This window comes from Podarcis tiliguerta (assembly GCF_965153285.1).
Source record: "Podarcis tiliguerta genome assembly, chromosome: 1".
In the NCBI taxonomy this organism is placed as follows: Eukaryota; Metazoa; Chordata; class Lepidosauria; order Squamata; family Lacertidae; genus Podarcis; species Podarcis tiliguerta.
Genome location: NC_139534.1, coordinates 52,290,963 through 52,304,518, shown reverse-complemented (window position 1 = coordinate 52,304,518; position 13,556 = coordinate 52,290,963). Strand labels below are relative to the sequence as shown.

The following is a 13,556-nucleotide window of genomic DNA, read 5'->3' as shown; positions in this document are numbered from 1 at the left end:
TGCTGGACTCCAACTCCTGGCATCCAGGACTGGCAGTGGCTGATGGGAGTTGGAGTCCACAGGTTCCTCATCTTTGCTGCCTTTTTTTCTAATTTTGAGGTGAGGGGGATTAAGAACATAATGTGGGGGATGCCGACACCCAGACTGATTTTTATGTATCCCCAGGACCAGTTTGAGTTTGCACTGACAGCCGTGGCGGAGGAGGTGAATGCCATCCTGAAGGCCCTGCCACAGTGATGCCCCGCTCGGCGTACCCCAGCTTTGTGACTCCCCCCAACTCGATCCCTTTTGCCTCTGCTGTGCCGTGTCCTTGCCTGGGATGTTCTTCCTTCATAAAGTCTATTTCCATGTTATCGACCATGACTGAATTTCAGCTACGGGTGGTGGCCCCTCACCTGCCTGCCCCACTCCTCAGCCCCTAACCCTCCTCATACTGTGGGGTGCTACCCTGCCCATGTTCTCCTGGAACAGGGGTTGCCAGTGTTGTGCCCTCCACATGCTGCTGGGCAACTACAACTCCCAGGAGCCCTAGCTAGCATTGCAAATAGCCAGTTTGTCGTCTAGCAACTTCTGGAGGTTGACTGCCCTTGCTCTGGACGCAGCCCTTAGTTAGTGAGAAGTGGGTACTTTGACACACTTTGGAGGTTAGTCTGTGCCCTAATAAACATAGCTGGATGTGCCACAGAGCAATACAAGGGGCTCTGCGCTCAGACACTGTGTCAAGGCAAGTTTTCCAAGGACCCTCCTTTGTGTGTCCAGCCTCTGTAGATGTGCCTGCTTCTACAAAGGTGAGAGGTGTAGACTTTGTGGGTGCATGTGGGCTCCTCGTCTATACAGAATGCTGCTTTGTCCCTGTGCCATAATCGCGGGTAATATCCACGACAAGGCACTGCTAGGGAAGTCTATCTAATTAAATCATGTGGTCCTCATGCCCCTTCCATCTCTTCCTCCTCCAATCATCTCCTCACCCTCGATTTGGAGCAGCCCCCAAAGGGTCCCTAGGTCTATGACAGGTGAGAGTGGGGAAAGCGTAACAAGGCTTCTACCCCAATCGCTCCTTTCCCCTATATCAGGCATGGCCAAACTGGGCCCTCCAGCTGTTTTGGGACTCCCATCATCCCTAGCTAACAGGACCAGTGGTCAGGGATGATGGGAATTGTAGTCCCAAAACAACTGGAGGGCCAAGTTTGGCCATGCCTGCCCTATGTCTACTCCCCGTTACTTACAGCCTAGCAGCCTTTCCCTCCTTTTCCCAAAAAGGGGGCGGGGTGTCGTGGGAGAGATGGACCTATGCCTGCTCCTCCCCACTATGTTGCCCTATCCACTTTCTCTCTGTGATGTTACGTACACCAAGAGACATTTCTAGAGAATCTAATTTTGTATTTGATGTGAATAAAGTTTTTGTGTCGCGTTTGTGCAGCTGCAGCCCAGCCTACTCATGTTGTGTGTCATCCAGAAGGGGTGGGGGTGGGGCAGCGCTATTTGCATTGTGGGCTGCAGAAGCTGCGGCCAAGTGTCCCAACGCATGCCAGGCACACAACCCGTTCACTGCCCTGAGCTGCTTCCTTGAAAGGGTAGCAATACAAAGGGGACTGCTTGCCTTCAGCTGCTCAGCCTGAACACGGGAGGCCTTAAGTCCGTGGTAGAGCATTTGCATTGCATGAACAAGATTCTAGGTTCAATCCTCAGCATCTGGCTTGAGTCAAGGCAGACAACAGCCCCACCCCTAGGGGGCTCATTTATTTCCTTTCCTAGCTGGCACATGTCAGTATTTGTGAGTTGAAGTACTTGATACCAGCGATGAAATTCTGACGCAGCATTCATTGCAAATAAATTTATTGACAATGTTTTCCACTCTATATACCAGGCCAGTGCTTTGAATTACAAAACAGATCAATCTCACTCCCGAGTCAAGAGATACACTGAGCAAGTTAACTCCAGCCCTGTTACTTTCTGGGAGAGGATTTCCTCCAAGGGATCAGAGAGAAAGAAAGGGGAGAGAGAGAAAGGGAGAGAGAGAGAGAGACAGCCCCTGCCCTCTCCTTCCTGGCATGAGAGGCCTACACTACACGCCCACTCTCTCTGCAAGGCCTGGTCTGGAAAAGTGACGTCCCTGCCGCTCTGAGGGAAAATTTGGTTTATAGCCCTTTGGCCCTAGAGCAGCCTCCCCCACCCTTGGGTCTGCAGGTGGCTGCTGGGAGTCCAACCCCCATTGCTCCCCATATGTTGATGGACTACCAGGCTGAGAAATGCTGCTGTGGAGGTGAGGGGGAATCTTTGGCTCTCTAGGTGCTGCTGAACTACAGTAGTTCCCATCAGGGCCAGTGGCCAGGGCTGAGGAGAACTGTGGTCCAGCAATATCTGGAGGGCCAAAAGTTGCCCACAGCTGCTCTCGAGCACAAAGTCTTCTATGCTAAAACTGGAAGCCCTTCTCCCACGGTTTCTGTCCCAACACCTCCACACCTACCCACACCCAATCAGTCAGTCAACACTATAAACAGGAAGAGTGTTGTTGTGCTGCGGCCCAGAGAGTCCCTGCAGGAGCTAAAGAGGACCAGAAGGCCAACCTGCATCGGAAAGGCTTATCACTTCCTGTGCCCACCACAGTTCACACAGCACCGCCGTCTCCTTCATAACTTACTCATAAAATGGTCCGGCGAAAAATGTCCATCGTGCTCCTTTAGCCACGGTCCTCTCTTGCAAGGGAACAGGGCACCGGTGAAAAGGGAGCTACAGGCAGCGGGGGGCTTGGGGATACCTCCGCTCAACCCCACCAATAGGTGCTGTTAATTCAGGAGCAGCAGCAGCATAGCTACAAGTACATTGTTGTTGTTTTAAAAAAAGATGGGCTGCGCCGAGCCCGACCCTTTGGAGCTACTGAGTGCTATAGGACACGCAGCAGAGAGAGAACTAGCGGGGAGGAAGTCACACACTCGGCACCTGCCCATCAATCGTTCCCCCAGGCAGGGCTCAGGGAGGGAACAGAAAGCGAAGTCCAGGCTTGAGTAGCCTTCTGGGAGCACAGAGTGCTAGAGAGGCAATTCTCCCATGGCTCTTCCAGACTCAGAACACACCTGGGGAGACAAGCAAGGAGACAGGACAGGAGGGAGGGGGGAGGAGGAGGAGGGAGAAAAACAGACACCGAGTGAATCAGGCAGCAGTGAAAAGTGTTGTGACAGCAAGCAGAGCCTGGGCTGTGCACTACATCATCCCCCCCCCCGCCCTCCAGAGGTCAGGCTTCGCCAAGCAGGAGTATGACTTGCAGTACTGAGAGGGAGTGGGGTGGAGGGGCTGGTGAGGGGCTCTAGCATCAAGGCACAGCTGCTGTGGACTCAGGATTAACTATAAGGTCAAGAAAGAGCCACTGCCCTTTAACAAATCAGGGGAGGAAGGGGTGCATCCGAGCATGCAAAATAAGGAACTGTAGCCGGTTGCTCTGCAAAACCATCACCTTCCCACCCATCCATGGTCCCCTGCCAGTTAAAGTGTTAAACATTACATGAAAATATTCATCCTGCAAAGGCTTGGTTGCAAATTGCTCATAAGGAAGGGAAAAGGGAACCAGAGGTATGAAGACCTGGGGAGGGGGGAAACGAGGGGGATACATGTTTTCCAATGTACAAAATTGGGGGAACTTGGGGGTGCGGCAGGTGCACATGTACCTCCTATGAATATTTGGAATGAATGAAATTCTTTTTTAAGACCTGATTTTAGTTGCTCAAAATGTGCGGTTGGAAGAATTTTTTTTTCTTATGTAAAAGGACCTAGAGCTTTAGAGAATGACCATTCCTGTGGATACTGCAGTCATATGCAACACTCAGTTCCAGGAAACTTTTCTGGAGCAAGAGGCTGAAGGTGGGTGACTAAGTTGTGACCCTCCAAAACTTGCTGGACTCCAACTCTCATCAGCCTCACACCCAGGATGGTCAGGGGTGATGTGACGTTGTGATTCAGCAGCATCTGAAGGGCCACAGGTGAGCCATTCCTGAGTGAGAGGCTGCTGCTTTTGTCTATGAGAGGATCTAAGTAGGCACAGGGAGAACGTGGGTTAGACACAGTGTTGTTCAACCTTGGGCCCCTGGATGTTGTTGAACTACAACTCCCATCATCCCCAGCCAGTTTAGCCAATGATCAGGTATGTTGGGAGTTGTAGTCCAACATCACCTTGGGCTCCAAAGCTGAAGAGCACTAGGTTCAAGCTGTGCTTATGGAGAAGTGGAGCCCCAGGTTGTACACAGAGGAGAGGCAAACTCACCTGTTTTTGTTATTTATAGGCAATCTTTCCTACAAAAGGAGCTCAGAGCAGATTAAATATGTTCTCTTGGTGGCCTCACATATGGGCAATGTTCAACACCCAATTCTATATTAACCAGTGGAGCTCTTAGAGGCCTTCACACAGAATAATAGAAATGTAGCGTTGGAATGGGCCACAAGGGTCACCTACTCCCTGCAATGCAGGACTCTTTTGCCCAACGTGGGGCTCAAACCCACGACCCTGAGATTAAGAGTCCCATGCTCTACCAACTGAGCTATGTGGTGCTTCTATAATGATGTGATGAATTAGGGAGCGCACTCCAACTGAGGCTTATGAATTGAAGCTGTTTCTAGGCCCTACTTGGCCACAGCCACAAGCTGAAGCCATGTCCTCACCTTGCCAACTGAATTATGTGAATCCGCCCAATCCCTGTGAGGGGATCTATCACCCTCCCTCAAACAGTACCCAGTGCTGGGATATATCAGGGCAAGGACTAATGAGGAATCTTGTAGCGTGGAATGTGCACACAAAAGCAAGAGAGATTTGGGGCAGATCAATTACCACAATCATAAGCACTAGGGCTGTGCATATTCCGTACTGCCAAACTAGGAGTGGACAACCAGGTCAGACAGGTCTTTATCTCCTCACACCCCACAAGCCAACTTTGACCACCAGTCAATCATCTGATGATTCCACTCACCTGTCAAAGTTGACCCATGGGGGCGGTCTGCTTTGCCAACATGTTCGCCTCAGGAAATACACTGGCAAAGCAGCACCCAGCGGGACTGAAAAATTCTGAACAAGATTTATCCTCTCTCTCATCAGCTGATTGGGGGAGGGGGTTGCATCCTGCTACTTTGGCTGCACAACAACACATTGTGGGGAACTGACATGTGCAGCCAACACAAAACAAAACATCATCCCCTGCTCATCAGCTGATGTCAGCAGATGGATAGGAGCATGGTTTGGGGGGAAGCGGCCTAATGGGCCTGAGGTTCATGCATTCTGCTCCAAACCCAGAATAAAACACTGCAACCTACAAATCTAAGGTCTGTTGATAAACTGCACTTTCCTATCAACAAATATTTAAGCATTTTCAAAAATGCATTTGCCCCCTGGCTCTACAAGCCAATTAATACCCCCTACACCCCCCCAAAAAAAAACCCAACCTCTGGATATTTTGGAATCCAGAAACAGGTGATAGAAAAGAAGAGAGGAAGGGAAAGCACATGGAAGCGGCTGCATCTCAACAGCCAGAAACTCACTTTAAAAGATAGGCAGCCTTGTATGGCAAAATGCCAGGCTGTGTAGGAAATATACACAGCTCTGCTATTATTATTATTTTTTAAAAACCATCAACAGAACCACCCTGCAGATCCTTTGCCATTTCAACCAACTGGACAAAATGAACACTTGAGGGTTACCTGCAGAGAGGCAGCATGGAGGGGCATCAGACAGAGTATGCCTGTCCATCAGGGTCTGTGGCATGGGAAGCACAGGAGGGAGGGATGGGCAGGTGAGGAGACAAGCAGTGGCGGCAGCGGCAGCAGCAACAACAGCAGAGAGAGAGAGAAAGGGCACCAACAAGTTACATTCCTACATCGAGCATCCACCGAAGCCTTATCCAGGGCCTGCCACTGGGGGTTACGTTAGACACAAAAGGGACCAGGGAGAGAAAGAGGAGGGTGCAAAGGCCCTGGGAAGCAGGGGAGGGGGAAAGGAGGAGGTCACAGCTGCAGGGAGTGGTGCAAGACGCCAGCAAGCAGGGTTGAGAACCACTGGTTTAGGGGCAGGCAAAAGCTGCAGGGGAAGATGGCATGCACTTGCAAACTACAGGGCAGGTAAGGGGAACCTCTGTGGCCATCCAGATGTTGCTCCCATTAGCCTCAGCCAAAAGTCAGGGATACTGGGAGTTGCGTTCCAGCACCATCTGGAGGAGCCACAGGTTCTCCACAGAGGTATAAACCTACATGCGTTATGTCTCACACATTCCTCAGTCCCCAGGAAGTTCCAAAAGCAGGAAGTGCCTTTCAACTACATTGTCATGACAGATACAACTAATGTAGCCTGGTCCGTGTTCAGACCTCCCTGCCCCCCTGTGGTACCTCCCCTCTCTTCCTCTGCACAGGAAGTTGGGTGCTCAAGCGTTAGGGCCTAAGGCAGTTCCTACGCGAGTCTCCATGCCTAGGCTGCCCCCCCCCCCCAAGGCTGAAAATGGGCAGCGCTGCCAAGTAAGCGGAAGAGAGCAGAGTCCTCTCTCAGAGCTGTGCCTTCTCTGACATCTCGGCCCATCAACAGACCGCTCTGCTGCTACCCACTGTAGGATGGCCACCACCTTCAGCGCAGGTTGAGTTCTCACTAGCCCTTCACATATAGGGGTTGTTGCCCACCCACTCCCCCCAGTAGCAGTGGTCGGGGGATAAAGGCACAGGATTTGGTACCATTCATGGAGACGGGAGGGGATGTTAGTGCAGAAAAGGCACTCGGATCCAGGGCAAATTTAGAGGACGGCCCTCAACATAGGCCATCACATTCTGTTATTTGGGACGTGACAATAATAAAAATAAATACATTAATAATAATAAAATAATAATAATAATAATAAATATATATATATATCAGCTCCCCCAAATTGCTGATACAAAACCCTGGGGCAGAAGCAATGCATTCGCTTCCTTTAGTGCCCAGGGCAAGCAGTGGCAGCCAAGAGCACAGCCCCCTCCCGCCCCCCCACCCCCCGTGGATCTATGCATACAGGAGAACAACAGGGACATACAGCCAAGCCATGCACTAGAGCAGCAAGGCAGACAGCACAGCCTGCACTTGCTGAAGGCACCAGGGCTTTCTGTGCAGGAGCTGCCTGGGCCAATGCCTCTCCATGCTAAATTACACACACACAGAGCTAACAAAATTTGCTCCTGCCCTTTACTCAGTAGCAGCAGCAGCAGCACCTCCTCTTCTGACCGGGTGGGCCTTCGGGCGATTCTGCCAGTGACGCATCACGGCAGCTGGTCCTGGTGGAACAACCCCCCGCTCCTCCATTGGCCAGGGTCCCAAGCGCACCAACCAATGAAAGCCCAGTCTCAGGCCGGCTCAGAGGAGGCTGCACTGCGCATCTTTCTTCTTCTTAGGGGAGGAGTCTTTGCCTCTGCCCTTTCCCCGTCCGCTCCCTCCCACGGCCCCCGAGGGGGATTTAGAGGGGGTCTTGGACAGCCTGTCCGCCTGGCTGTCCGTGGCGTGGCTCCCCTGTGGCAACTGCGCTTTTCCAGGGGGCTGCTTTTTCGAGGGGCTTCTCGCACCTGCTCTGTGCTGGCCCTTGGCCTCCATTTCAGACAGGCTGTAGGCCATCGCCAGCTGCAGGTCCTCATCGTCCTCGTCGCTGTCGGTGTACAAGATCACAGGGGACGAACTGGGGGACGGGCGCTTGGGGGGCGGGTGCTGCGGCGCCGGCGAGGAAGGGGCTGGCTTGCGGCTTTGCACAGCTTGCTGGTCCCGCCGGCTCAGCTCCAGGCCGAGGGCCAAGTCGTCTGGAACACCTGAAAGGGAAGGGGTTGAGCCAACAGTTGTCCAAAGAAGGCACCCCAAGTATACTTTCCCCCTCCCATCATTGCTATGGCCTTGCCCAGAAAGGCCAAGCACCCTAGATGTGGGGTCCCCAACATTGTGCCCGTGGGCACCACAGCGTCCTCAGACACCTCCTTGGGACCCAACAAGAGGCCTGCCATTTCCAAACAATATTTTTAATTGACATGGGGGGCATGCAGCTATTATGCCCGAGTATTGCCAGTTGTTGTGGTGCCCACAACGGTATTTGAGATTTCCAAAACCACCCAAAATGGTTGAGGACTCCTGCCCCAGGATCTTCAGCCGGTGGGTAAGGATTTGCAGCCCAGCCTAAAAATGGTTGCAACAGCAACGCTACCACCAGAGAAATATGTGGTTAGAAAATAATAATAATGAAGAAGTTGACCCCTGAATGCATTTTTGAAATTAAAGGCAAGATCTGCGTCTGAAAAAGTTGAAGGTGACTACGCTGGGCTGCTTCCCTTCTTCAATATATGCACCGCACTTTGTGGGTAATGGATGTCTTAAGGCCCAGGTGAAAACTTTCCTAGCTCTCCCACAGCTCTCTTCCGTTCCTCAGCCTGGCTTATGCTATTATCACATTCATCTCTTATTTTACCTCTCCAAGCCATTCCACCACAAGTCTGAAAAGCCCCCCTCCTTCCTCCAGCCTATGCTTAAGAAAGAGGCCAGGAGTGCTGGGGAGATCCCTTCCAACCCCCAAATGTCTCAGAGGTTGGCACACAGGCATCCTACCGCTTGGTGGGGGGGGCACATTTTTCACAAAGCTTTTCACAAGTTGTAGATTAAATGTCAGAGGCGCTCCATGGGGATGAGGGTCTATTACTTTCTCTGTCTCCCAGGAGACAGGTTGAGATCACACAGAAGGCAGCAGGCGTCCAGAGAAGCTCACATTTCTGCTCTCAGCTGGAGAGAGCTGTGCATGGCTGACTACAGAGAAAAGAAACTCAGGATACATCTCCCTTTTTAGTCCCATACCATTAATTTGGATGGATTTCAGCTCCCCGTTTTCTTCCACTTCCACCCTCTCCTGCCCATTTTCGATGATCCTGGAGAACAAGGGGGAAGGGGTAGGGACAGAAAAGTGAAATGACTTTGTGAAGAGCACATAAAACCATGCAAAACCTTCCCCCAGCAATGTTGAACTGGAGAAAACATTAAGTTGCATGGCTACAAACATGTCTATTGTTTAGCCTTTGCTTACAGTTTGGGTGCATGATTAATCCCATAATAGCAACCACAGTTCTCTTACTACCATACCTGTAATTATGCACCTGCTCGCCTTCATTATATTTTTCAAAGACAAACACCAAAAAATTATTTGAAGCTGCTCTTAAAATTTATTTTTGAAGAAGAGAGATCAATAAAAATATTTTGTTCTACAGATGAGAGTTTTTGCACAAAAGCATCAACTTAGAATCTCATTTTTTTAATGTATTATGTCTTTTGTATTTTTTATGAGGCCAGCCTCATTCCACTAGATTTGAGGGACAGGTCTGGAGTGTCGAAAGGTCAGCATCAATGCACAAATTTGACTTCTCCTGTACACTTTAACCTTTTCAGTTATGCTGTAGGACAGTGGGGGGGGGGGAGGGAGAGGTGTTACCCTGTACAATCCACTGCAAACACATGATCACCAGAGGGACTGCATTTTATAAAAGTTACGAGGCTACAAAGCAAGTAAACCTCTAACTCTCTGGGACGCAACATGTGAGCAAGCTGCTAAAAGGTCTAAAATACCAGGGGCCATGGGATTTCCCCAACTTGCTGCTGATAAAATGACCAGTAACAAGAAAGAGCTAGTGCGCGCGCGCTCTCTCTCTCTCTCTCTCTCACACACACACACACACGTAAATAAGGAATGCATCCCCAATCTGGTACAGATTGTGTGGCTTTCCCATCGCTTCACTTAGATGGACCAGTGGCCTGAGTCAATATAAAACTTCTAGATATCCTCCCCATAGCTTACTCTGTGCATCATACAGAAACAAGATAGCAGAAATGAGAAGGGGAGGAGGGCCAGGGAGAAAACAGAAAGAATGGGCTTGGTCGTTCCTCAAGAGGGCCCAAAATCTGCGTGACAAGGCCAGAAGACAGTAGGCCAATGGATTAAAACATCCTCCTAAGCTTACCTCTTGGTAGTAATCCGCTTGCCATTGATGAATCTGGTGGAGGTGGAGACAGAGCGGAAGCCCATTCCTGCATTCATAGCAGGACCAAGCCCTGGGGAGAAGAAGTCTGAAAGAGAGAGTGCGCCAGAATCACTGACAAGGAAGGGTGCAGCTGACACCAAGGCCAGGGGAGATGAACCAGCAAAGGAAAAGAGACACCAGGCAGGAAAGCTTTCCTTTGAGATTCCAAGGAGGGGCAAATAGGAGAAAGAATGTAGCCTTGCAAAAGTGGCCACCAGGTCACAGTGTGCAAAGCACACAGTCCCAGGGAGAAGTCAACCCTACAGCAAGGGTCCAAGTGCAGTTGGAACCAGGGTGGGGAACTGGAGGCCACAGTGAGGAGCAGGTGGGCAGGCAAATCCTTCCAGCTGTTCCTTCCTTACCTGGCGATGCTGCAAAGGGAGAGAAAAATGGCCCTGCCCCAGGGTGCCGTGGTCCAGGTCGAAGGTCTGCGAATGGATCGTCTGGAAAGAGGTCCAAAGAAGAGATCGTCAACCACTACATTCCTCTGCAGGGAGACTGCTACTCAAAAGCATGCAGATCCATACCCTTTGTATTCTGGCCTACTATCTGCCCGCAGTTCTGATTCATGTATCTTGTACCACACTGCTGCTGCTGCTTCCTTCCACACAAGTTTTATTGCCTTGCCAGAGCCTCCCTGAGCTGCAAGAAACCACCCAGTGCCAGGAGTGGGTGTGGACAGCCACTGAGCTGATCCAATTGCATCACACAGAGGGGAGCATTTCCCTTCCCTAACACAGAAGTTCTGGATAAGCACGAGGTCTGTACTAAAGCCAGTGCCAACATTTGGCCCATGTCTAACTAGGAGGGATCTGGTTCCCCAGAAAGGATCTGGTTTCTTGTAATCTGGAAATGATCCAAAAAGGAGGGACTGTTCACTGTCTAAGTCCCCCTCCTCTCCCTTTACTCTCCTCAGCTGCACAAGGAGTTCTGGAGAATGTTCTGGCCTGGCTTTAAGGCTTTGGGTCCTCCATATGCTGTTGGACTCCAACTCCCATCAACACCAGGCACCATGTCCAATGGTGAGGGAAGAATGATGGGAATTGCAGTCCAGAAATGCCAGGAGGGCAACAGGGTTACATTGTCAAAGCTAAGCGGGTCTCAGCCTCATGCATCCTGGATGGGAGACTGCACTGCTTAATCACTCTGAGCTTCCTCATGAAGGAATTTATATGCAGGTAAAATAAAGTGGAAGACAGAAGTGCCTGGCATGCTCTGGTCCATGGGGTCACGAAGAGTCGGACACGACTGAACGACTAAACAACAAAATAAAGTAACACCAAGTTCACACAAGAAAACACCAACAGACCTGGCATAACCCAAACCACAACAGTAGCATGTAGGTCATAGAATTTCCTGTAGGAATGGGGCAGGGTGGAGCAGGGAATGAGTAACAAAACCCTACTGCACTCTCCACAGAAGTGCCCTATATGGTAAAAGGAAAACCCAGCGAGAGGAACCCTGGGCCTGACACAACCAGATAGCAATGATATTCTTCGTTACTAGTTCCTTCCATCTCTCAGGTACTGGTTGTCTTTGGGATACCACTGACTGTCCTCATAGTTTTGAAGTCCAGAGACAGCAGATAGGGTCTTCCCTCCCTACTCAGATAAAATCCCCTTGCAAAACAAATGAGGATCAAACCCAATGCACACCAAAAAAGTCAGCAAACGGATCGTGCCCTCCAAAGAAATCCCGGAAGACGTCGTGGGCGCTGCGGAAAGTGAAGGTGAATTCGGGTCCTGGGTGTGGTCTTGACCCGGAGGGCCCACCTGTGGGGGAAGGAGAGACCAAATGTGAAGCTTTATTTTCCTCACACCAAGACACTGGCTTACTGTTTACCAAGGTTAAGGCTGTGGCACCCTGGAGCGCCTTGAATGATGGTCAGGGGTGCCACGGGCAACGTTGGTTTCTGTCCCTCTTTTCTTCTCTCCCTCCTCTGATGCCCTCTTGTGTCTCTGCCTCCCAAAGGCTTGCACAGTTGTTTGTTGCAGCAGCCCTGGCTACAAGCTCCTCAGGCAAATGGTGCCTCTGAGGCTGGCCAGGGGGTGCTTCCCAGGCCCCTGTGGGACAGTGTGAGAAGGCACCTTTCTTTGGGGCAGCTGTGGCCTGGGAACACCCCAGAAGGGAGGGTGTTTGAAAATGGGACTCAGAAAGCTTGAAAACCTCTGGCTTAGGGGTACTAGATAACTAAAATCATTTACATCAAAGGCCCAGCAAACCTGCAGCCTGCCAGCCAGCCATGCCTTGATATGTCTGCAGCCCCTGGAAATAGTTTAATCAAGCACTGATTCATGGGTCAAAAGCCACAGAAGGGCTACAGAGCTGGACAAACCCATTTTACAGAACAGAAAAACAAAACTGTTAAGAATCACAAAAAAATGGCTGTTTGGGCCGTGAAAGGCCTAACTGCACCACAGCTGCTTTGGTTTGGAACTGACAAGGCAGCCAAGACCTTAGTAATATTCTGCTCCCAAAGAAGTTACCCAACTCTGCAAATTTCTCCCAGGAAATTGCTCCCTGTGAAAGTTGCTCAATCACACTTCTATGATAACAGCTAAAGTAGCTAATGCAGAAGGCCTGTATGTTTCGGAGCTGCACATAAGCTATCTGTTGCCATCTTTGTTCTCGCCCTCTTGGCAATGCAGAAAGCTGCTTTGAACCCGATCCTGGTTTTTGATGATATTTGTCAGGATAACCCAGATCTTGACCAAGCTCCTTACCTTGACCCATGAGCCCATCTTTGCCATATCGGTCATAGACTTCACGCTTGCTCTCTGAAATCAGAAAGCACCTGGTTAGATAGCTGCCCACAAAAAAGAGGTGAGGCTCAAGCAGACATGTCTGCCACTGACTTAGTTGGGACACAGCCCCCCCCCCCCCGGCCACACATGGACTTCGGGGCAGGGAATGTTACTGAGTCCTTGCCTTGTCTACCCAAAGCTAGTCCTGCCTGGGTTAATAATTAGTAGTAATTTGCATAGCATGCTCAGAAAACATTGCATTATTTCAGAAAAACTTGCAACAACTGTGAAAAGTCAGCCAGCAAAATTGGAATCATACTACAGCTAGGGGCTGAGAGAGAGAACAGTTAATGAAACACACCTTCCATTTAATCTAGCTTAAAAGGCTCTCATTTCAAAGGAAGCCCAATCTTCCTCAAGTAGCCTGTCCTAATGGCCAATTGTCCCACAAGGCTTAGGTGGGGGCTCTCGACTTTACCTCTCAGCTTCTAGTTTCACTATTACAGGGATGGGAAACCTTTTTGGCTCCAGAGGCCAGACACTGGAGGTTTGGCCACAGGGCCCAATTTGACAGGTGGACAGAACTGGCCAGCCAACCACATGACATGATGATGGCATCACATGTCTGACAGGAGGGTGGGGCTGACACCCGTCAAAATTCTTCCCAGAGCTTTGGGAAAGTCATTCCGCACTTCCCCTTTAAACACAATGTGGGAGGTTTAAAAGAGGAATCGTAGAATTGAGGTGTTGGAAGGGACCCTCAGTCATCTAGTCCAACCC

General features: G+C 50.5%; 2 protein-coding genes across 3 annotated transcripts in view; one reads left to right on the top strand and one right to left on the bottom strand.

Moving 5' to 3' along the window:
- The window catches only part of PTPRN (protein tyrosine phosphatase receptor type N), a 34,351-nt gene extending 32,926 nt beyond the window's left edge, over positions 1-1,425 (top strand). For both annotated transcript variants that reach the window (XM_083431984.1, XM_083431983.1), the window contains exon 23: positions 166-1,425. In XM_083431984.1, the coding sequence (XP_083288110.1) occupies positions 166-237 (72 nt within the window). In that variant the 3' untranslated portion in view covers positions 238-1,425. The remainder of the gene's footprint in view (positions 1-165) is intronic.
- A 394-nt stretch (positions 1,426-1,819) lies between these two features.
- Positions 1,820-13,556, bottom strand: part of LOC310683835 (uncharacterized protein) — a 34,346-nt gene continuing 22,609 nt past the window's right edge. Inside the window, exons 15-22 of the mRNA XM_083454260.1 lie at positions 12,756-12,809; positions 11,688-11,804; positions 10,395-10,475; positions 9,973-10,078; positions 8,819-8,889; positions 7,555-7,791; positions 5,680-5,734; positions 1,820-3,074 (exon numbers count right to left, since the gene is read on the bottom strand). Of these exons, the coding sequence (XP_083310386.1) occupies positions 5,706-5,734; positions 7,555-7,791; positions 8,819-8,889; positions 9,973-10,078; positions 10,395-10,475; positions 11,688-11,804; positions 12,756-12,809 (695 nt within the window). The 3' untranslated portion in view covers positions 1,820-3,074; positions 5,680-5,705. The remainder of the gene's footprint in view (positions 3,075-5,679; positions 5,735-7,554; positions 7,792-8,818; positions 8,890-9,972; positions 10,079-10,394; positions 10,476-11,687; positions 11,805-12,755; positions 12,810-13,556) is intronic.